A 23,554-nucleotide genomic window follows, 5' to 3' on the forward strand; every position below is an offset into this window, starting at 1 on the left:
AGCCTATAAAACTTTCCATTCAAGGAAAAATTTTTAATTTTATGTGAAGTTTTGGTAAAATGGAATCTAGGTTCTCTTTGACTTTTGAGCTTGTTATGCAGTGTCGAAATAACAACACATTCAAGTTTTATATTATGCTAGTTTAGTTGTCAAACTTACTGAGTATTGTAAATGAGTATGAACCATAATCATGTGTATGAACACTAAAGTTAAGCATAACAAATATTACACAGGGTTTGGTTATCAACACTTTGGTTCAAGGAAAACAAAAACTAAAATGGACTTCTCAATATAATTTGAAATGAAAAATGAAGGTTAAGGTGTCCAACAACACTGCAATTGCATGCAAACCATATGTATCCACAGTACACATTTGTAATTCTAACTGAAAAATAGTACAAAATTTAAGACTCTCAGTCAGTCATATGCATTACGCTTAGAATAATGCTGCTATTAATTCAAATAATAATCCAGTAAAACAGGAAGTGATACAAAAGGTCCCATTTCATAGTAATATATGAAACAAAAAATTCATAGGGCGGCAATAATTTTACAGTTAAATCGTCTGATTCACACCATCATAAAACAGTGATCTGAACACAATCAAACAATTATTTCAGCATCTTGAAAACTTAATAAAGGTAACTTGGACCACAACATTAAAAATTCTCACATATATCAGCACAGAACGGAGATTCTTGAACCTTTTCATTGCATTTAAAATGAAAAAATAAATTAAAAGCGTTCTTAAATATCTACCATTAGTATTAGAAAATATGTTTAAAAAATGATTAAGCCACCTAAGAAAAATAAACCACTATGCTTCTAGCAGAGCAGATAAACTTTGAGCGTACAATACTAAAAATTAATCATTAAACAACAAGCTGACCTCTTAATGGTCTTCTATAAAGGTGACAACCATTAGGCAGAATATAAATCAGTGCACATCATTGATGCAATTATAGAGTACTGTACAGTATATACAGAGAAAAGAATGTCTTTCAAATAATTTCTTTTTACTTGCTCCCTAAAAATATTTACAGTATTCTACAGTATTTACAATAAAACTTACGGTGATCGACAGACTCAAACCTTTCCTCCAAACCTATCAACTGGAATACTTTCTCTTTCCCTAAATTAGATATCACAGCCTTGGAAGGCTATAACCTCCGCCTTAACCTAAGGTAAACTTCTTAATATATCTATACAAAAGAGCAAAAAAGAGTCCGCAGACACCCAGTTTCAGCAGCTTGATTGCTACGACTGCCCCTGCACCCTGCACTGAATGAACGATCTTGTTGTTAAGGATAAAGACCATCTTGCTCTCTTCCAGGAGCCTCTGACGAGATTCCTCATCCATTTCTTCCGCTATCTTATTCATGGCTTCATTAATCCTTTTCTTTACGGATGCTATGGTTCCCTCTGTTATCTCGGTGACTGCCATGCCTTCAGTTTTTTCCTGAAATGAAAGCATAGTCTAGTATATATGTTAAGGGAACATGTTGCATGAATAGTATAAGCATAGCAGCATAAGTGTTTAAGTTATGTTGCCTGACAGGACTGTCATACAGTACCATGCAAAGAAAAACTGCTAAATTTTCATCATAAATACCTTTAGCCATTGCAATACACTCAAAATATCTATAATTTTAAATATAGGATATCTCCTATATTTAAAATTATAGATATTTTGAGTGTATTGCAATGGCTAAAGGTATTTATGTGATGAAAATTTAGCAGTTTTTAAGACTAACTTGCATGGTACTGTATGACAGTCCTGATAATCCTATATTTAAAATTATAGATATTTTGAGTGTATTGCAATGGCTAAAGGTATTTATGTGATGAAAATTTAGCAGTTTTTAAGACTAACTTGCATGGTACTGTATGACAGTCCTGATAGCAGATTGCCTATAAAAAATTTAAAGCATAAATTTCATTCCCTTTCCTATAAATTAGCCATGCTGCAATTAACGATCTTGAATTGACCTACAAATAATTTATTATTTCATCAGACTATAATTTCAGCAATCTGTCAACTCCAGCAATACAATGACCTTTCAGGAATTCAACTCCTTTACTATTCCTACACACCAATGCACACAAAATACAGCAGTAATTTAGCTCCATTTAAAAGTGAGATAACTTTGCGTCCTACTGTTCATGAGAGTAATATTCTTTACACATTTCTTCTTTGTAATTAATAAATAAAAAAAAGTCAAGAGATACTAACGAAAGATTTTTTCACAAATCTGCTGGAAATGAACCACTGTGCAATTAAGTGTTAGTTTTCTTTATAGTAACTACCATAAATTAAAATACTGTACATAACAAAATTCACCTACAGCAAAATTCCAGATATAAAAGTTCTACTAGTTTCTTTTTTGTTACAATAACTTCTGTATTTAGGAAAGTATAGCATAAAATCAGACAGTATGAGAATACAACATTGCAGAACATAATTCAGTGCAACTGACTACTGTACAAGAACACAATATTTTTACCTTTCGTGAAAACTTCAGCTTTTCCATCAGAGTTTTCTTTCGACGCAAAATTTGCCCTCCTGAGAGGAGTCCCATGTACAGATGATATATGTAAGCAGTCAGATAATAGGGGTTTTCCTTTTCGATTGTCTCTAAATGCTTCAAGTACTCACACACACTTTCTCGTGGAGAATAGTTCTTCTTCCAGTCACTGCCCATGTAGTATGTCAGGTCCTGAGATAGAGGAAACACAATGTGAAGCTAATAATATTTTCCTTTCATGGTCAGCAAGTATCATTAACTTGATATGAAAAATACAATAGTTGGCTACAAAACTGATCTAATGCTTCAAATTGCAGATATCTTTCACGAGTCATTTCTACCATGTCTGATAAAAAAAATAAAAACAAAAAAAGTGCAAACTGCAGTACTACAGCCAGTTGAAGAGAAGCTTACCTTTTCAAAAGCTTCGGCACGTCGCATACCAGGAACATCTAATTCGCCAATTAATGTGTGAGAGTAACGGTCCATAGCTCCTTCTAGGTATCGGAATATCTCATAGAACACCAGCAATCCCTCAGCCCATACACGATTTTCTGACATTGCTGTTTGGGTAGAGACCAGTTTTAGAAGGAAGTACAGAAGTTCTACAAATCTTTCATTTCACTGAGAAATGTAACAGACAGGTTCACTGGCAAAACTTGTATGGAAATTAAATTACTCTTCAAGTTTGACGATCAACATGTTTTAGGTACAGTAACATTTACAGTGATAGTTGATGAATACCTTCAAAATGAAACACCACAAGCACAATAAATTATTCATACATTAAACATAATAATACTTTTCCTATATACAGTAGTATCTTGTATTTTATATATTCACCCTGAAACTTACCAATTCCAAGCTTGGCATTAATCAGGGCATCACTAACATTGTGAATTTCTCTGGTGACAATCCGCATCTTTTTGGTGAACGGAACTTCTGCATCGTTACTCATTCTGAAAACTGAGGAAAATGTAGCTTGAAGGTAAACTGGTAAAATTACACAGTATTATATGATATGATACCACTCTTGATTTTGATGATGATTTTGTTTTTATGACTGAACTGGATTTTTTATTCTTACAAACTAATCTCATCTTAGCATACATAGTGTAATAATACCTGAACTTTTTCCCTGGTAAAGAACTATCAATAACAGATTGGCTAGAACAACCATTGTCATTATGACAAACATCGACTTTTCGAATTCCCATTTCCATGCTTAAGATTAATTGTACAGAACGTTAAAAAAGGGAGGGGGGGGGGGCTGGATAGGTACGTGACTGCATCCTGTGTTGGGATGCCCAGAAGGGGCAAAATCCCATGGTCAGGTAAGATGCTGCATCTTAGCCCATGTGAGGTTAGGATGCGATCTATCTCTTTTTAGTTGCACTTGATCTGTTTTCTTTCAAGGTTAGGACCCATCCATGGTTTTGTAGGACACTGCATCGTATGTGAGGTTAGGTCAGTAAGTACAATATCCCTTATGAGTGGAATTCCTTTCCTTTCATGCAGACATTTCCTAAACATTAATTTCACTTTTTGCCTCTTGTATTTTTTAGTGTTTCATCATTGCTTGAGATTCTATGCTCAACTAATCTTTTTTTCTATTAACGAAACCTATTTTAGCTTCACCTTGGTCACGAAATTGGCAAAAGCTAATGATTTACCCAACAGTGTAGTCGAAAAATAGGCTACGGTAAAGTAACTAAGATGAGTAGTCATAAAATAGGATATAATGGTTCACGGTCCTGGCGAGGTGAGAATTTATCACTACATGGTATTTGCGTGAAATAAATGTCAGAAATCAGCCAGGCTTTTATTACTGTTGCTTAAGTCAAGCCATGTTAAGTAATTAAGAAAGCGCTAAGGTAGCTTGCATGGTAAAATCTGTCAGGTTATGCTAAACAAGTTCTAAGAGTCATGGGGTGGCAGAGAGACCTCTGGACTGAATAAAAAATTGGGTGTCATGCCGGAGTAATTTCGATCTACGTCCTAATTATGTTGGCACAGAATAAGATTTACCTTTAAAGTAGGATACTGCTTAGTCACAGCAAAGGTTCTGCTTGTTATGAAATCACAGGGGTTGATCAGAACACGCCGTAAGACAGATTTATTTTTTTGGAGATTTAATGCCTAAAAAATGCAATAAATCCTAAAATAATACTAAAATTCAATAAATATATAATTATGCTTCATTAAAAAAATTTTTAATTGCTGATTCATACGCAAGTTTTCCCTCATTTGCCGCTAAACTATTGGATTGTGAAATATTAGCAGTAGAGAACGCCCCAAGAATCTAGTAGAATGCGCTTTTCTATGGCACTCTTGTTTATCAAAATCAGCTGATTTCATGACAGTGATTTCTTTAACGAATCCCGGAACTAACTGGGAAAGTTTAAATGTTTGCCACTTTTTGGTCTTTATAATAATCAGAGGTTCCCTGTTAGGACCTTCAACTCTTGAACAGCATGGTTTTTTTTTTTAATTTTCACAAAACCATGTGACAATTATATACTGTATATATTCAATATATATCATTCATACAACGCAAAATGAATGTATTTATGGTCTCATTAAATGTTATGCCCTTGAACTTTGCATTTAGTTTTAGTTTTGAGAAACATAATTCTCCGGCTCATTTTTGCTGTTACAAGCATGCACAGAATTTTTAATGAATATTTTGCAAAACATGCATGCAAGCGTACTTCGAATATATATGTTGAAGGCTTACTGATTAACTCAGTTTTTGAGAATGAATCTTTCCATTTTCACGCTCACTAAAGCAACAGATTATGAAGTAAAATGATGTTGTAAAGATAAAGAGAAAATGAAGGGCAAAGTAAAGAATAAAAAATGCGAAAGAATTTGAAGCTGCTTATTGAAACGTTTGGAAAATTATGGCGCATTTTATTAAGCGAACATATCAGATTGAGAGGAAATAGGTGTTGGAAATAGTGAACACATCAAAACACATTCAAACTGCACAGAAATATATCTAAATATATTACATATATGAATGGGCTCATGATGACACCTGAAAATCATGAGGTGGATTTTGGGGAGATTCAGAATACCGGATGCACTTATTATTCAAATATTTTACATAATACACTCTGCAAGTGTCGCATATGTGTTATAGGGTACCCATGGAGAAAGATCCCACATTAGCATTCAGGACACATAAAGAACAACAACAACAACAACATAATAGATCAGCGGTGCCACCACAGCAAATTGTAATATTCTACCTTATAGTGCAGGAAACTATTTTCGGATAGATGAGGAAACAAACTACAAATCAATATATATATATATATATATATATATATATATATATATATATACATATACATACATACATATGCATACTAAATGTTATTACTTGGCATAAGATTGGTAATTCAGGAAACCGGGTAGAACAGGATAGCAAGTAATAATCATTGAAAACTAAATAACTAATGAATAACATATCAGAAGTAAGGCTACAATTCATTAACGTTACCTTAGTGATTATAATAGTGTAAATCAAAAGAAATCGCTTAAAAATAACGTCTATTTACCTGTGGGAGACTAACGATTTATGACACCGCATAGAATTAGGTGTCAGGCGGAGAACTGTCAAAAAGTGTAAAAATTTTTTATAAGGGATTTAACGTTGTCGTTTACCTGTGAGTAATCCCCGTTTATATTTTATTGCCTAGCATTTATTTGTCGCTGTTGGTAATTCTCATATGTTTTATTTGCTGACGCCGTAATATAGGTAGCGGGAAGGCTGAGAGTAATATAGGCCTAGACTAGGCCTATACGAGGTTAGCCTATAGGCCTAAGCCTGTACGCTAGCCACATAGGCTTATATGAATTTAAAATGTAGGCTAAATAGGCTTATAATCTAGATCTTCATAGCTCCTTAATGTTAAGTTAGGCTGACCAATGTAGATAAACGTGTAGGCCTAATTTGAGGAAGATAAATAAACCTAGCCTAGGCTAGGCCTATGCGAAGTAAAATAGGCTTATGTAGTCTAGAATACACAACCAAAACAAACCATACAACTGTCAGATTTCAGTAGCAAGGAAATTCTTGCATTTTTATGGAAAGAGTTGTGGCTTTGCTCATTGCATTGCAGCATAGGCCTAGGCTGACCTGTTGATAATGAACCCTAGGCCTACAAGCTAATAGGCCTAGGTAGAAGCTCCTCATCGTTCTGAGGATTTCGCTTCCTTGACCCTCCAGTCGGGTGAGCTTACGGTGCTCTAGGACAGTCCTGGTCGTTACTGCCATAAGTCATTTAGGCCGTAACATCCAAAACAATGTAAGACATTGTGTTTATGGCATTTAACCTTATGTTTATGGTATTTACCATCATTATTTTATGTTTTACGTACATCCCCAAGGGGCTGGTACTAAACATGGCACCCATTCTGCACGTAAACGTGCCCACGGCCTTAATGGCTTATGGTCGAAACGACCCGAACTCCTCCAGGATAGGTCTGGCTAAAGGAAAAATAGGTTATGATGCATCAGTGTTGAAATGTGTCTCCGATCTGCTTTTAAGTAGGTAGTGACCCATATAGAATGGGCGTAGCCTAGCCCCGTTATACCTCAGCATCAGACCTAACCTAACTTGACCTAGCACAAGTATTATATTTAGGCAAACCCAAACCCACTGCTAGCAATGGTGTTGAAAGTTCGGATATCATAATAATGAACAATGTGACTGAAGACGAATGAATTTCCTGGAAAGAATGTTGGGCCAAGCTGATCATTTTTTAACCTGAGGAGAAATGTATACAATCACCATTAACAAACAACACAAGGAAGAAAAAAAGACTTCCATATGCTACATTGCTAAGATGATTGTTTTTAGGCCTGTTGCAGGGTAATAGGCTGAATAGTTAGATTGGCAGCTCAGAATGAAATACGACTAGTCAGAACAAAGTGATATGTGCGCAACGGTATCATTAAGTAAACCCACTCAGACCAGAGTCAGTGAAAAACCAAGGGTACAGTGAAAGCTGAGATTAAAGGGTCCTGGTCGTTTCGGCCGCAAGTCATTTAGGCCATAACATCCAAACTGGCAAACGGCCGATATGGGTGTATATAATACTTTGATCTCCGAGGGGCTAGTACTAAACACATTGTCCCAAGGAGCTTCCGCCATGTCTTACGGCCTAAACTTCATACGGCCTAAAGTTGTGACAGCCCAACGGGTTCACAGCCGAAAATAATAAGGCCTAATCGTCCTGAATTCAGATTAACTAGGTGGCCCAAATGGTGTCACAGACACTTGTGTTAATTATACAAAACATGGCTACTTTAAGCTTACTGAAGTGAGGAGGGCCAATCAAAATAGTTAATATTGGTTTAGGTAGCCAGTAGATTGTTTTGATAGCCAGTGGACTAAAAGTAAGTACAGTAGTGTCCCTAAGACATGTTATTTTTTAGGCCTAGCCATGGGTACTCCAAAAAAGGTGTAAGAAGAAGTTAGGGGGTATTGAACGATTTAGTAGGGTAAACGGGTAACTTGGGCTTAGTCCTATTGGAGAAATAACCTTGTCTTGTCTGTTAATTTGAATGTTGCATATTCCTCGTAGAAAGTCTACTAAGGAAAATGACCATGTTGTGGTTGATACAGTCCTGTATGTGAAGCATGACAGATGATTCGTAAGAGGAGCTCAGGGTTCCAAAATGTAAATATTAAATGTCATTTTTGATGCCTAAACCTTGGAATTCTCTTCCTTCATTGGTTTTCTGTAGGTTTATGCCCGACTTTTTCCCAATCCCTATTTCTTTTTCACGTCAAGCTAGTTGGCCTATGCACAAGAAGAAGGAAAAATCACAGTCTAGTCTAGGCTGCTGTTGTCTAAAAGTGTAGCTTTTTAAGTTTATTGCAAAGAATTTTAACAGATCTGTGTGGGAAGGTTTCTAAATACCATTGAATGGTTGCAGAAGTTTTTATAATTTTATTGATTTGTGGAAAAAAATAGCTTTTTGACAGAAAAGGAACTTCACGGTTAAGAGTGTGAGTTAGTCGTCCTGAGACAAACACCGGCACAGCAGGCCTGAAACAATATTGGTTAACAAACCAGAAATAACTTGATTAGATTTTTCTAATCTTTCTTCATTAATAAATAGATTTACCTTTAATGTGTATGATTTTTATACAAAACATATTAGGTTTTTTTTAGCAATTTAAGTCATTCTTTAATATTTTATGTGCTCTGTCTGTTTTCAGATCAGATTATTTCAGGATGTCTCATGATGATGAAGTGACAATCCTTTTTGAAAACAACACTGTGACCCAGGTTCAGGAGATATTAACAAAAACCAGAAATGACATTGAACGAAAAAAAGAAGACCTCAGAATTATGGTTGGGTATGTAAGAGTTTCAATGTTTTAGGGTAGTTAGTATGTTTATATCATCATCTCAGCTTATTCCCTGTTCTGACACAAAGTTTATTGAAGACATTCCATTATTATTTCCCTAAAACTATGTAATGAAATGAATTCAGCATTTTTCTTGCTATGCAGTCATAATATTTCAATTATCTTGTGCTGTTTACCCACTTGTCCAATGATGTTAAGGAGGGGATGTATTGTGTTTTGGTCCTTTAGTATATTCATTCATTCTTTCATCCATGCGTCCTAGTTAAGCTTAGTGTTGATCTGCATTTATAAACAGCTACAAGTTGGAGAATTATAATATTTAGTCAGTTGGCACATCTTGGATGGAATTTAAGATCCACTGGAAAATTGGATAACCTTGACTTATTTATGAAAGATTATGGCTAAGTTAGTCATTACCAGGGCAGGGTATTAACCATTATTTATGGCTGCTTCATTTCATTTTTACTCAAGTCAGAATTCTGAATGCTTTTGCAAAGTTATTGTATGATTTTAAATTGCGTATAGTATAATTTTCAAATCTTGATATATTAGCAAACAACCATAGTGTACACAGAATATTTTTACAATGTGTATAAAATTCATGGATGTATGGTTATAAACAACATCACAGGAATGAATCTATTGATAAAGGTGAGAAATTGAAGGTAAAAGAATCTTGCATATAGCCTAAAATTTTAATCATTTCGTTACTTCAAGTATAATACAGTATCATGAATAGGTTAGAATGCTTGAAAACAAATATAAGAGTGGCATACGAGATGTATTTAATAACTACATAACTACAGTAGATGTATTTAATAACCATACTTTGATTAGGGCTCTAAGCATGTTTAGTGCTTGAACATTAGAAGATTACTTCTGAATTCCTCTTCTTTTATCAGAGAGAGGTATCGAGACCTAATAGAAGCAGCTGATACCATAGCAGAAATGCAAGAAAGTGCAAATGCAATATGTAAAAATATACAAACGATGGAAGGTCTTTGTGAGAGTCTTCAGCAGCGTGGACTCATTGGATTTAAGACGAAGAGCCTTCCGGCCATCGGTAATGATCGGTGAGTATTTTGGTTTTTTTGCGGGTTTTGTTAATGTATTAATTTATTACTTTTCTCTGTGTATGGATCATAACTATAGTAATTTGGGGTCTCAAAGCTTGGACAGTCGTCTTCTAAAATTTATGATTGCAGTTCCTTAACTGAATTTTAAATTCTAAAGGTTAGGTCTGTGTTGACATATGTCAGATGTTAAGAAACAAGAAATATGCTGTCATGCTGCAGATTTTTTTCCATAGAAAAAGTAGAAGTTTTAAAAATTCTTGTGTGTTTTTAGGCCCATAAATTTGCATCCTTGGAAAAATACAAGTGTGTGTGGACAAAAGTGCCTTTGCCATTAAATTTTAGTCCGTTTGTGGCTAAAAGAAGTCCTATATATTACTTTTTTTATGAATTATAAGGAAAATTATGTTAAAAAGATTTGTTAATTAATTATAGGCTAAAGTAGAAACTTATTTTCATGCTATACAATATTGCACATTGAATAAAATCTCACTACTCATAATCAATCTGAGCCACCTAAGATATGAACTACTGTATACATAAATATTTAATATTACAGGTCGTCTACATCTGGAACCCATTACTCCTTAGCTGTTCAGGTGAAATTGTTGGTAACAATCCCAGAAACTCTGTGGAGTCTAACAGAACATGGTCAGTACCTGCAAGCTACTCAGTTACTCTTACTTGCCCATCATACACACACTGCTCTGCAGCTGTCACCCAATGCTGCCAAGGTAAATATATTGGCCTTCATCTTTTCTTAAGTGCCTGTGAGCCATTTTTCTAATTATTTTACATACATTAAAAAAGACTCTTTTTCTGGTGTCTTGCATAAGTCATCAATTCCTCAACTGGGTTCCAAATCATACAGTAGTATGATTTTAAGATAAATACAGTAATGTATGAATGGGCATCAGAACATTAATGAACTGTACAAACAATAAATGATGGGTCCCATGTGAAGCTTCTAATTTCTTTGTAGTTTGGTTATCTTTGCAGTATGTAACCGTATCTTAATGAAATTTTGTGCACATCTAAAGTTCCATACTTAAAAACAAATTCTTGTTTTCCATGTGCCTAACTAATGAACACAGCAGTAATAAATCATTGTAACAAGTGAAAGCTACCCATAACAAGTGAAAGCTATCCATTTGTCATGCATAATTTACAAATAAAATATATATACTAGCTTTTGAGAATATTTAATATATTGGAAGTTGCTTGATGACAGATATAGCAAAATGCATTGTACATAGTTTGCATATAGTTGCTGTTCTCTGCATTGTACTTAGTTCAAGGTCATTTAAGGACTGTTTATTCTCTTTAGTGAACATGAGAAGCATACTGCTTGAAAGCTGACTGAGACAGCATATACAAGTTGAAGCACTCTTTCTAGATGCATCAACAGAGCAGAGAATAGATATTGTGCTCAATTTTTCCAAAAGTGATTACTATTTTTTCTTTCTAGGTAACTTCCTGGTTTCCAGTCATTGAACGCCAGTGGGCAATTTTTTCTTTCTAGGTAACTTCCTGGTTTCCAGTCATTGAACGCCAGTGGGCAAGTATTACCCAGTTCAGGTCAACTATTGTGAGGGGATGCTCCAATGTGATCAGTACAGAAGTAGATGATATCCAGGTTTGTGTCATGCACCGTTTGTTATAGATGTTTGTCACAATCTGTAACTTGCAGTTGCTGGTTCTATGTAAGTGTGAATATATTGATTAAATTTTACATTGGTACTGTTGCTGTTACTATAGAGTAAATTTGACTGATAATGATTGCTAATCTATATAGTTATAGATATGTAAGACATAGTTATGATATGTAAGACATTGATGGAACAGTAGTATCAAATAAACCGTTGTAACCTATTTGGTATGTTGATAGGAATTTGGGACTGTTTAGTAATAGGGCCATTTTGACCTTGAATGTGTAGGAACATAAGCACTTCATTTACTGTATATATGAGTGAATTTAAGTCTTGCAGTGGCTATGTTATGGTTTCCTTACCCATCTTTGATAAGTCAAACCTTTTTCTTTATCACTTCACAAATATTGGAAAAGTCCTCTTAGAGTTTATCTAAAGAAAAATTTAACTAAAGGTATCTGTTAAAACTTATTATTATTGCTAGATTCCAGTATTGCAGTATGGCTCTGTGTTTTATTCTTTTTGAATTTTTGGTGCATAGGAATGTTTTCTCTCTTACAGGCAGTATTAGATGCCATGGTATCAATCATGTTGGTAGAAGGTTGCAGCTCCAAAGAGCTTCTTTCCCGTGTCCTCCAGCTGCGTCATTCGTCGCTCTTGGCAGTGGTGACACCCAAACCATCTGCCATAGCCAAAGCTCAGATTTCGCAGTTCGTGACACTGTTTGTCGCTTCTTTGAATATCATCTATGCTATCTTTGCAGGTAAGCAGATATAGAAGTAAGTTCTAACCAAGGATTACATGTATCTCTGTAGAGTGATGAGTTTTGATATACTGTAATTTTTTTGAGTGTTATTTATGATTTTGTTTTCATTGTACTTTGAAGACCTAGCTTTCTTATTGTGTCTGTCAGTGCAGAATAGTACATCTTCATTTTTACCCGTACACCTTTTAAAGGGGTACCACCCAGAGTGTGTCTTGCATGAGGGATTGTAGATGGTACTAAAATTCCTCTGTCATCTGTTCTCAAGAGTCTCTTTATACTTTACTGTTCCATGTCTTTAACTATTATTTTTTTCAGTCTTTGCCTCTACTTGTTGGTGAGGTCTGTGAGAATATAGAAATGATTCTCAGGTCTCATGAAACTAATATATGATAATAATAATAATAACAGAAGTAATATATTTTTAGTAGTACAAATAACATTAGTAATATATATTTAGTAATATTTTTTAAGACCTCGATAGTAGTTACTTGATCACCTTTTTCTAAAACTTCTCTCAAACTTTTGTCTTCCTTGTTGTTGAGATTTTAAAAGTCCAAAGCTTCCAATAGTGGGATGATTTTAACAGGTTTCAAGTACTCATTGTTTACTTCAAAGCTCTTGTGTAATTTGCTGTAAGTCTTTGACCTACAGGTGGCTGTTGCTGAGTGGTGTCATAGGGCATTAGATTATAAATATTTTTCATTTGGTAGCCTTATCCGTTATTTGTGTGTAACTAGTGATAATGACTTGAGAATTTGAGAAGCAGTACTACACTGCTGCATTTTTTTGTTTTTGTTTTCTTTTATTATTGAATTATTTGTATTTATTTTCCTTTTGCAGAAGAGAATGGAAAGAGTTTGCTTGAACGACGATTGCAGGAGATAGTGCAGTATGAAGGGGATGACTCTTCACCTGTTTCTCTCCTTCAAGAATCATCTCTTACTCTGTCTTTTCTCCCACAAAGTATAAGGCAGTTCAGGTAATTTATGGAAGTTTTCATTATGTTATTATTGTTGCTCATTGTGTATATGTTCTTATGGTATTGGATGCGAAACATGCACAAAACCCTACTTTCTTTTCTGCAAAGACAGTGTAGAACATGATGGTATTTTGCAGACCGGTTGTACATGGGAGCACTGAGGCACTTGGTAATCAGTTTGTGAAGACACAAGTCATTTCATGGTTGAATTCTGTTCTTGGAGAAGTCTCACAAAGCTTGTGTACTTTATTGTGTAAGTAATTATTGGTTTTGTTATACATTAAAGGCTAAGTGTTTTTGGGTAAAAAATTTGCATTAGACATTTCTTTGAGAGGGGTTACATTGAAAAGGTGTCACTTTGTATTCTTATAAAAACAAATAACATGTCTAAGAGTACTTTGTGCTTTTCATAGTATACAAGCCGAAGCCGTTTAATGTACTGTATATCCCACCTCTTCCACCCTGCTCAGTTCCTGAGGCAAAAAGATAAAGTGATGCCTAGATGCTAGCAGGAGTGGCTATCCCTCACTCACTCACACCACCATATGGCTAACCTTGTAACTACATTCATTCAACCATTCAGCTGTGCATGAAAGATATTCTCCACTTCAAAGGCTTTGGTTCATGTACCTATGGAAAATATAAATTACTTTTAAAGAGTTATGTTGTGTTTGAAATTGCACGGTAGTTTACTGGCAGAATTGATGATGATTTGGTTTCCTGTCATCAGATGTTAGAAATGTTCAGCCTATTCATATGTAGTGACAGCCTTTAAACTTGGTTCTTCTTTCTGTCAGCAATTCAGTTACTAATTTTAGAGGTTTTCAAGGTTTGATTTTTTTTTTTACAGCATTCACAACCAGTGTGAAAGCCTTGGCCATGATTAGAAGCAGTGTTTGGGAAATTTGTGAGGAAAAGATAGAGTGGTCCCAGTGGAATAAGGTAGGTCTTCAGAATAGGGTCAAGACAAGCAGCAGTGTAGGGTATAATTAATATACCATAGTTGAATATATGTTCTTGTATTGTTTACATAAATAATTCATTGTCGTAAAGATTATGATATAAAAAAAGTTACTAACATTTTTATGTTTCTCTAGATTACTGGGACTTTGTATGGTGATAAATTAGATCCATGGGACTCATTGGTGAGAAACCAGGTCACAGAAAGGGCCAGACAAGTCATTTCATCCCAGCTGTCATCTATGAAAGAAGCTATTATCCAGATGGTCACTAAGCTAGCCTCAGATATTGCTGCTGACCCAAAGTAAGCTATTAAAATAAAAATAAGATTTTTCAGGTGAAATTTCCCAAGGGCAGTATGTAAGACCCTTGATCTGATTTCAGAAGTATTATTTTCAGATTACAACAATATAGAGGCAGAAATGTGGTGCTTGCATTAATTTTGGTGCTTTCAGTAATCTTTGGTAAAAGATCAGTTTTCTTGGCTTACAGACTGATTCTTACATAGCATTCGGATTTTTTAAAGATGCACTGTAATTTTTCAAACCCTGCATATGATTATCCCAAGTCACATTTCACCTCTCTCTGGTTATTCTTCACTAGAATTGCGCAAGATGAAGGTGACATCAGCAGTTTTGTTTGGAGCGAATCTGCGGGGGATTTACCAGAGCGTGTTGGTTGGACTTCAGCTTCCTCACGAACTGTTTCACAGGCTGGAGGTTTGTATTATTGTATTGGGTTATTGATATTATATGGCGTAAATTCTAGTGTAATATTTGTGTACCTATGTGTGAATGTCTTAGTCCTTATGAAATCTGAATCTTTAGTCAAGATATTGGACATTTTAAAATAAAATGAAACAGAATTTTTATCTTGTTATTTTATCTTAATACCCTGGAAATGCAAGTTGAACTTCACCCTGTAAGGATTAGTACTTACACTGTTCCATCATTCCTCAGCGTGAGTACTTTTTAGCTTTGTATTTTGATCCCTTCCCACCTAGCTGTTGAATTTCTTTACCTTATCTCATTCTGATTTTCTCTTTTCAAACAAATCTTCTGGGGGATCCTTGTAAGAGTGGAGGCATGAGATTATGTGGTCTCATTAAATCACACACACACACACACTCTCTCTCTCTCTCTCTCTCTCTCTCTCTCTCTCTCTCTCTCTCTCTCTCTCTCTCTCTCTCTCTCTCTCTCTCGTAATTTGTTACCAAGGAATTTTATTCCCTTCAGGTTTGTATTACAAGACGCGGGGTTACACGAGTCGTCTGCAAACCATTTGCCGTGCTCTGAATTCCAGATTAACAGCTTTGATGCAAGATGTAGCTAATTTCAGTGGTGGTGAGTTGTTTTCCCAGATTTTCTGTTTATTTTTAGATTTCTGTATTTATATTGATAGCATTTTCATCATTAAGGCATTTTAACTTAATATGTAATATCAGGCATTAAGCTCAGCCAAGCCATCAGTTCATGATCAGGTTTTATAGTAAATGAAATTTTTACAATGTAATTTTAGATTTTTTTCAATACTAGAGCTTGTTGGCAGAAAAAGTGGTACAATATTACTTTACAGAGGAAAATTCGTGTATAGAAATAAAAAGTTAATCTTTTTTTATACGTACAGTATAAGCTAGTTTTGGATTGCAACCCTCCCAGCAGGTGGGGTCCTGGTTAAAGTGTGCCTTGATGGGCACACTGTAGATGGTGCTTGTGTACTTTTACTTTATATAATTGTTAGTTTGTTGAGTCAGTAGAAGAGATGTCTTCGAAAGATAAATAACAAGTTTGCTTGTTAATTATTTTACTTTTTATTTATATCTGATGATATTCCATGTAATCTTGTTGATCTCATATATCTTATTGACCATATAGGATCTCCAAAAGAGTTTGCCTATCAGTTTGAGAAGGAAACGCCATCAGCTGACCAAGAACGAAATGCTGCAGAAGACTACAGTTCTCTGCTGAGTTTTCTTCAAGATGCCAGTTGCTCTACATTTGTCGAGTAAGTTTGTTTCTCTGTGAGTTTTAAAGTGGAGTTGGTCAGTGTTTGTGGATGAATTCAAATACAGGCACCACCCTACTTATGAACATTCAACTTACAAACATTCAAAGATACAAACAAACGGGATTGCAAATTAAAGTTGTGTTCAAAGTGTTCCCCTCTCCCACCCAGTAAGTTTAAATTTTGTTTTGCTCACCTATTCTGTACAAACAGTACTTTACATGTATTGTGTTCTGGGATGAAAAAACACAATACTTATTGATTTGGTATCATACTGTACTGTACTTAAGTAGGATAAAGAGTAGTAACCAACTCACAAAGTATTAAGTATACAAATGGCCAACCAGAACATAACTAGTTTGTATTTAGGGTGGTGTCTGTACTTTCGTATGTGGTTGCACAGTTGATTTAAAGTAGCTGATTATGTATTGAGATCTCAAATATGGAGATGGTTTCCACTTGTGAAATACTGTACTGTGGATACTGCTAAATGGTCTTTGCAGGTTCCTTGTGGCTCCCAGATTTGTTGATTTTTGCCATATACTTTTCATCATTCTGTTTCCATGAGATTCTCCTTACTTAGCTGTCCAACTTCTTTAGTTTTACTTTGCTATAATCTTCACCTCTCATTTAGGGAAAAGTCCTTTATGCAAGCTCAAGGACTGTAACTAAGTGGTCTTATTTAACTAATAATAATAATAATAATAATAATAATAATAATAATAATAATAATAATAATAATAATATTTCTTAAATTTCCTTATTATTATTATAAAATGAACCTTTAAAGATCTCTTGTTAAAGGGGGTTTATAATTTGGCACATGATAAAGTTAAAAAGATTGAATGACTATATAAGAACAGAACAAAGGAACCAGTAAAAATATTAATGTAGAAAGCAATGCAGCTATGGCTGAAGGGACTCTAAAGCACCATTAGTACTCCTGGAGCATTGTACAGAAGGCACATTATAAGAAGTACTGTACACCTCCATGAGTATTTGCAAAAAGAAAAAATTTTAACGATTTCTCATCTTTTTCAGGCTTGTGTTAGAACTAGAAAAATTGGCCAAACAGTATCAGTCAGTGCCGGCACCAGAGAGGCATCAAGAGTGGGATGAGGATATATGGACTGCGACTCATTCTCCAGCCTCAACCATTTTGGTTGTCGTGGGCCGCATATGTCAGGCTTTACCAAATGTTTGCCCCCAGATGCAGATCTGTGCCTCTGCAGCTAATTTGACAAATCCGGATGTTGCCAGGGTAATTTATGTGTTTGCTGTTAGAGCATTCTTTATCAGAATTTGTATTTTTGGTAATGAAATGAATGTGAAATTATTACTACATTTATTTCCTCAAATTGATTGGTTATCTCATTTAATTGATTTAGATATAGTGATTCTAGTTAAAGGCCTTGGGTATAAAGGTATGTACCAAGCTGTAAATTGATAGATTTATATGTGGGTAATTCAAAATTAATCGAGGTTTCTGGAAGCAGTTGTATTAGTTTATGGAGATTTTATTGAAGTGAAGCAGTAAAATCACATGAAATTATTCAGTTTGGAAACTGATTTCTGAGAATGAAATCAGAGTACTGTAATTCATTATAAATGTAAGTTCAAAAGGAGACTAATGGCCCTTGGAGGCTATGTATGAGCTGAGTCATGCATTGCTTTTTGTTTTCCTGCAGCGAGTGTCTCTGGGTTCAAGGGTTGAATCTGAATCTTGGTCGAAGGTTCATCTGGAGCTACAGAACACCAGCAGTCGTCTCTTTGGTCTGTTCTTGGGATCTTTGACAGATACTCTGAATGCAGAACTGAAGGGTTGCCTAATGTCTGAACTCTCACGGGGAGCAGTGGAGGCTATTATATCCTCCTTTCCGGTAATATCAGCAGTAACTTTGCAAAATTATAACCATTTTCTTGTGAAGCTGTGTTGGTTATTCTGTCGTAGAACCAGTCAGTTTTAACTGCAAGGTATTTATATCTCTTCTTTGTATTCTGTAAAACATTTGGAAACAAATTGTCAACATGCTTTTGGTCATTTATAAATCTTCTGACCACACAGACTTGGGAGAGTGTCACTATAGAAGAGGAAGGAGAAGGAGGAAACATTGTCAAATCTTCCATTTATGTGCCAGCCCATCCAACACCTGTCCTATCTCAAGCACTTGCCCATCTTTGCTCCTCTGTTAACTGTGTGGCTGCTCATACAATAACAAGGTTATTAATGGAGTTTTATGTTGCTGTGATTCCCGATAGGGAATTATTTTTTGCCCAGAAATACTTTTATATTGATAAGGAAGTACCTGTTTAAATTGGTGCTTGGTGGATGGAACATTTTACAAGTGAGTAAGCAATGATGTAGATAGTGTTTGTTCCATCTTCATGTTGTAGATGGTGTTGAAGAAAGAATAGGATATGCTAAAGCTAAATGAAGTTTTTCAGTGTCAAGTCTCAGTGTACTTTATTTAATTTATTTATTTACAGACTACTATATGATAATCACTTTTCAATAATTCTACTCTGTGGGCTTGAACATTTACAAGAAAAGTGAAGTGTGTACTTTGTACTTTAGATAAAACTTTATTTTCTTCTTTTTGTTCATGTGTTCCAGGAATGCTCAATCAGAGTTAGTCACAGGTGTGTGTGAAGCAGTGACCTCCGCTTATGAAAGCTCCTTGGGTGAAGCAAAGGAAATTAATCAGACCCTTGCACTGCAGCTTATTTTTGACTTGCGTTTTGTGCAGTCGGTCCTTCTACCAAGGGAGAATAAGGTTTGTAGATAATTAAACCACTGTAAGTCCAGATCTGCATGCTTCTGATATTTCCTTGCATGTTTTCCATCTTATGTCTACATTGTAATGTCCTTCAGTAAGTGTTATAATTATTTTCGTCTTTCCCTCATACTTTATGTGGTAAGCATTTCTGTTATACATGTATTACAATATTTTTTATTACTGCAGTGTTTGTATATTGCCTATACTGTAATGTATATTTGTTAGTAATGTGTATTTGTCAATTGCTTTTTCTTTGCTTTGCTGTGTATTTTACTACTTCAGATATGAGGCAAATTGTTTATAAGTTTAATTATGAATTTAATTTTTTGTACTTCTAGATACAAATTGAATTTTTTGTTTGTTAATACATTGGGGTTTTTGTACATTTTTATACATACTTGTGTGTTTTATTGGTATAGAAGTGATGCACAATAAATGATCTGCTTTTTTTGTAGGATGTTACTGCTCGTGTGACAACCATGATTCAGGACTTGGAGCGGCAGGTTGATCCTTTCGACTTGGATGTCTTCTCTCCTCACATAACAACAAGGGTCAAATTGGCAGCCTATAGAGTACAGGTTTGAAGCTGAATATGTTTGTAAACAAAAGTAAAAAAATTTTTTTTACATGTGCTGTAAATTCCAACCTAAGGTTATTAACAATTTCAGATGGATGTCTAATAGCTTCTTTGGCTAGTCATGGATCCCATGCTTCTGACTTTTTCTAGTGAAAGTTTATGTAAAATGGAAGTATTTCAGGAAAGCCAAAGTACTTAAATGGTACATTCATATTTATTTTGTTTAAATGAGAAGGAATGTTGTTTTGAACTTTAAGACAATTATTTGAGAAAAAGATACATATTTTTGTAAATCATTATAGCAGAAAAATTGATGCTAAACAAAGCAAATGTTGCTATTTTAGTTGCTGGACAAGTTCAGCAAAAGAAATTAGACATCATATAATGCTTAGAGCAAGTAAAGCTAGTAGAGAAGATTGTTATTTTTGTTAATAATAATTTCAAAAAATTCCAGCCCTATAAAAAAAATTCTATATAGCCAGCCCTAACATCTGCAGACTGTTAAAATGGGAAATAATTTTCCTACAGGTGATATTTGGCACTGTCTTTTCCCGAGATCGTCAGGTGGTCTCAGGTCGTGTCCAGTCATCGTCTTCGACCTCTGCATCTGCCAACAATGCCCTTCCTATCATTCTGCCTGTCGAAATTCCCAGGTTTTCGAATGTTCCACTACCTGTGTCAACATCAAGACCAGCAATCCCATCCTCAATGTCTACCCCGACCCTAAGCATATCCTCGTCAGTTGCAGATCATGCTCCATCTAAAATAATTTCTTCTAAGGTAAAGATTTGTAGTGATTTCTAATCTATGCTATTGTACATTACTTTCTATACATGTAATATAGGATTGAATGTAATGAGTGTTATATTAGATACTGTAATGTTAGTCTTTGCTTGATTGGTCTCTATCAGCCCTTCCTTGAGATATTCTGTAAGTGATGGTTTATTTCTTGTTTTGCAGCTTGAGAATAGTGTATCATAGGAATTCTGAGTGTATTTGTTGGGTCAAAATAAGTATGAGGTTTGTTTCTAAGCTTAACAAAACTAATATGTGTGGACTAATGACATCCTTAGTGGTTTTGCATTATTGATAAAAGGTCAGGTTTTGATAGGGTATGGTGGTTGGAGATTACAAGAAACAGTATTCATTTTTTCAGTTTGAAAATACAGTATACTGTACCATACATTACTTATACTGTACCACTGTACTCTGGTTTTAATACTGTGCTTGATTTGTTTATAGCAAGAAATAGAAGTGCATAAATTGTAATTTCTATCTTAAGTTATTCCTTGAAACAGTTGCCCAGTTTTTTAGTCAGCATTCAAATGTAGTAGCTGTGATAAGAATGTTCTTTTGATGAACAAATAATTTTGGGAAGTTTAATTCTACCCTAGTATCCAAATCACATTATAGTATAATTTTAAACTAACCTTAAGTTTTATTGAAGTGTTAATCTGTCTAACATGATTTTTAATGCTTGAAGAGTATACTTTGTTAACTAACCCCCCTTCTCTCCCCCCTCCCTTTGTCTTTCAATAAATAGTTTTTAATAGTATTTTAATAACTTTTCTTCTGTAGGCAGTTGTAGATAATGCTTTCATCTTAACATTCCTGCCCCAGAAAGTGTTAGATGATATATTTTGTCGTTAATGTGCTCTCTTAATTAAATCTAATTTAGCAAATAAGAATACTTTCTGAAAATGGGAAAAATGTTCTTGAAGTTAAGAAAGTGGTACATGAAGTGTAGACATTTCAAGTACTGCGTTATTATACCTCGGTAGACACATTAATTTTACACGACTGTAGACAGAAAGTTTTCCCATTTTCTATACATAATTAGGTCTTTTCATTGTAATTTATAGCTTTATGCATACTATGTCAAGAATAAGTGAAAAAAGTATGGCTTGAGGTGTCATGAAATTGTCCTTTTTTTCATTTTTACTCTTGATATCAAGCAACAGTCTGGCCAGTCAAGTGAAGTATTATTTTTCTCTATTTGCCTTTTAATTATGTAACTAAAGTTACAGTACTTTACCACTTGTGACACAAAAGTACAGTATTGCATGTGGCCAGTCTGCTCACTCCTGAAAAATGTTAAAACCCCAAATGTTACAAGAATTATTTATGAAATATTAATAGTCTTCTGGTCTTTTTAAGCCTTGATTAGGAGAAATTTCTTGTATTTGTTAAATGTTGACCTTACTTTCTTGAAGGGTTAAAGTTTCCAATGCATGAATAATTGTTAGCATCCAGTGAAGTGCCGAGTTTTCATTTTGGCATGGTAATAGCTGTTCCCAGTGTTTTTAACAGAATATTACATAGACATTCTTCTCATGGGTCTTTGATACTCGACCCTTATTTTGATATATGATACTTTTTGAAATGATGTCATGTATAGAATCACCATTAGTAGTTTAGTCTCGAAAGCCTCGCCGAGTTAGCCCTAGTCAAGTTTAGAACCGTACCTCATTCGTCTGAATAAATTGGTTATTAATGATAATCAGCAGTATGTCTGAGTGGGGGTCTTCTTATGATAGTCAAATTTTGTTTCCTTTAGGCATTTATTATGAGACTTCTAATTTCAAGCTTATAGTTTTGTTCTGAGGAAACTAAAGGCTTATGATAGTTTTTCCTATATTTGACAAGTGATTAGTATTACTGTACTGTATTTAATCTTTGTTTGATTTATCGAGCCATTGGAAACATTTTTGTTCTCCAAATTTCAAGCTCAAATTCAAACCTCTTGCAGATAATTTTTCTAGGGAATATTGTTTGTATTCATATTATCAGTAAATTGTAGGGTAAATAATGCGCACTCTGTCATTTAAAGCTCTTTGGAACTAAAAACCAGCTAAGCAAGCAAGTTACCTTAATGGATTTAGTTATGCATCATCTTCATGGAACTTGAAATATTTCTGATTTCTAAAGTTTTCTAAAAACTTACTTGATTAAGCTCAAACATACCTTTTTGAATTTATTGCAAGTCGGCACATCGTCGTACGAATATGACATCCAGAATTCATATTTCTTATAAAAGTTTTGGTTCATCAAGAATCTGTCACGTAGGTTGTCTGAATATAGCCTTTCATACTTCAGAAGAATCCATTTATGGTTAATAATTCGATTATATATCTAAGTATGACATAATTTATTTGTGAAATATTATTAATTTAGATTACTTTTTCCTAATATCTTCTATTTTACTCTCAAGGGCCAGAGCAGTCCAACCTCTGTACGCAGGGAGATGTCATCGGCAGCCATGTCAGCCTCTCGCAGCGCAGCGTCTTTATTCTCCGCAATGAGCTCCTCTTGGTTTGGAGGGTCCTCGTCATCGTCTTAGCCCAGTTTTCATGATGTAATATATTTGGACATTTATCTTTTTCATGGAGTTCTAACAGGTGTTTGGGTCATTGCATCTCTTGCACATGTAGCTGTGAGGACAGTACAGTATTATAGTGATGCACAGACAGTTGTCTATTTAGTTTATTGAGAAGGAATGTGAGTTATTTGTTTTTGTTAGAAGTTCTGACCATAAAATTATATTGATTTTTGAGGAGATAGGTATAATTCTGTTAATGTTTTATGTATGTGCTGTACAGTATTTGTTGATAGTAATTTTGACATGTTTAATAAAGAGATAGTAATGATATGTCCATTTTAGATCCTGTTTAATGTAAGAACTAACTGTGGAAGTACTGTACTTGAGTAATGACTAACATATGCTGTGTGTCTTTTAGGGGGCTTGAAGGAATTTAAGGGGCATTACCATTATTTTCTCGTAGGGGACTGTCATTCTCTCAGGCATCCACCCTGTGGGTATTACGTCACACTTTCTGTGAAGATCTATAGTCT

The 23,554-nt window shown here is 34.7% G+C and overlaps 2 protein-coding genes across 3 annotated transcripts; one reads left to right on the top strand and one right to left on the bottom strand.

Moving 5' to 3' along the window:
• Positions 1-278: 278 nt before the first annotated feature.
• Ho (Heme oxygenase) lies at positions 279-4,640 on the bottom strand. Of its 2 annotated transcripts, none has more exons than XM_067113891.1 (5): positions 4,554-4,640; positions 3,381-3,484; positions 2,940-3,088; positions 2,505-2,717; positions 279-1,459 (listed from the first exon to the last, which is right to left on the bottom strand). In XM_067113891.1, exons 2-5 carry the CDS (start codon positions 3,481-3,483, stop codon positions 1,175-1,177), a joined length of 750 nt encoding a protein of 249 aa, XP_066969992.1. In that variant the 5' UTR covers position 3,484; positions 4,554-4,640; the 3' UTR covers positions 279-1,174. The 2 variants fall into 2 exon arrangements, with proteins under 2 accessions (XP_066969992.1, XP_066969988.1); XM_067113887.1 differs by having other exon boundaries at positions 3,381-3,491; positions 4,554-4,639.
• A 1,454-nt stretch (positions 4,641-6,094) lies between these two features.
• Cog1 (conserved oligomeric Golgi complex subunit 1) lies at positions 6,095-23,349 on the top strand. The gene is made up of 20 exons (XM_067113865.1): positions 6,095-6,199; positions 8,765-8,905; positions 9,820-9,990; positions 10,550-10,724; positions 11,513-11,626; positions 12,201-12,402; positions 13,246-13,384; positions 13,522-13,637; positions 14,235-14,326; positions 14,482-14,648; positions 14,948-15,063; positions 15,580-15,687; positions 16,219-16,348; positions 17,390-17,609; positions 18,037-18,228; positions 18,414-18,568; positions 18,963-19,122; positions 19,581-19,703; positions 20,231-20,482; positions 22,914-23,349. Exons 2-20 carry the CDS (start codon positions 8,781-8,783, stop codon positions 23,040-23,042), a joined length of 2,886 nt encoding a protein of 961 aa, XP_066969966.1. The 5' UTR covers positions 6,095-6,199; positions 8,765-8,780; the 3' UTR covers positions 23,043-23,349.
• The last annotated feature ends 205 nt before the right edge of the window (positions 23,350-23,554 follow it).

The sequence above is a fragment of the Macrobrachium rosenbergii genome, chromosome 2 (assembly GCF_040412425.1).
Source record: "Macrobrachium rosenbergii isolate ZJJX-2024 chromosome 2, ASM4041242v1, whole genome shotgun sequence".
Taxonomy (NCBI): Eukaryota; Metazoa; Arthropoda; class Malacostraca; order Decapoda; family Palaemonidae; genus Macrobrachium; species Macrobrachium rosenbergii.

What these genes read in the sequence shown, in the direction of transcription:
- Ho (XM_067113891.1), bottom strand. Translation starts at nt 3,483, where the DNA reads ATGAGTAACGATGCAGAAGTTCCGTTCACCAAAAAGATGCGGATTGTC. An exon ending in GTGCCGAAGCTTTTGAAAAG is followed by an intron (nt 2,718 to 2,939) that starts GTAAGCTTCTCT and finishes CCTCTATCTCAG; the next exon opens with GACCTGACATACTACATGGG. An exon ending in AGCTGAAGTTTTCACGAAAG is followed by an intron (nt 1,460 to 2,504) that starts GTAAAAATATTG and finishes CTTTCATTTCAG; the next exon opens with GAAAAAACTGAAGGCATGGC.
- Cog1 (XM_067113865.1), top strand. Translation starts at nt 8,781, where the DNA reads ATGTCTCATGATGATGAAGTGACAATCCTTTTTGAAAACAACACTGTG. An exon ending in CAAATCCGGATGTTGCCAGG is followed by an intron (nt 17,610 to 18,036) that starts GTAATTTATGTG and finishes GTTTTCCTGCAG; the next exon opens with CGAGTGTCTCTGGGTTCAAG. An exon ending in CTATTATATCCTCCTTTCCG is followed by an intron (nt 18,229 to 18,413) that starts GTAATATCAGCA and finishes CTGACCACACAG; the next exon opens with ACTTGGGAGAGTGTCACTAT.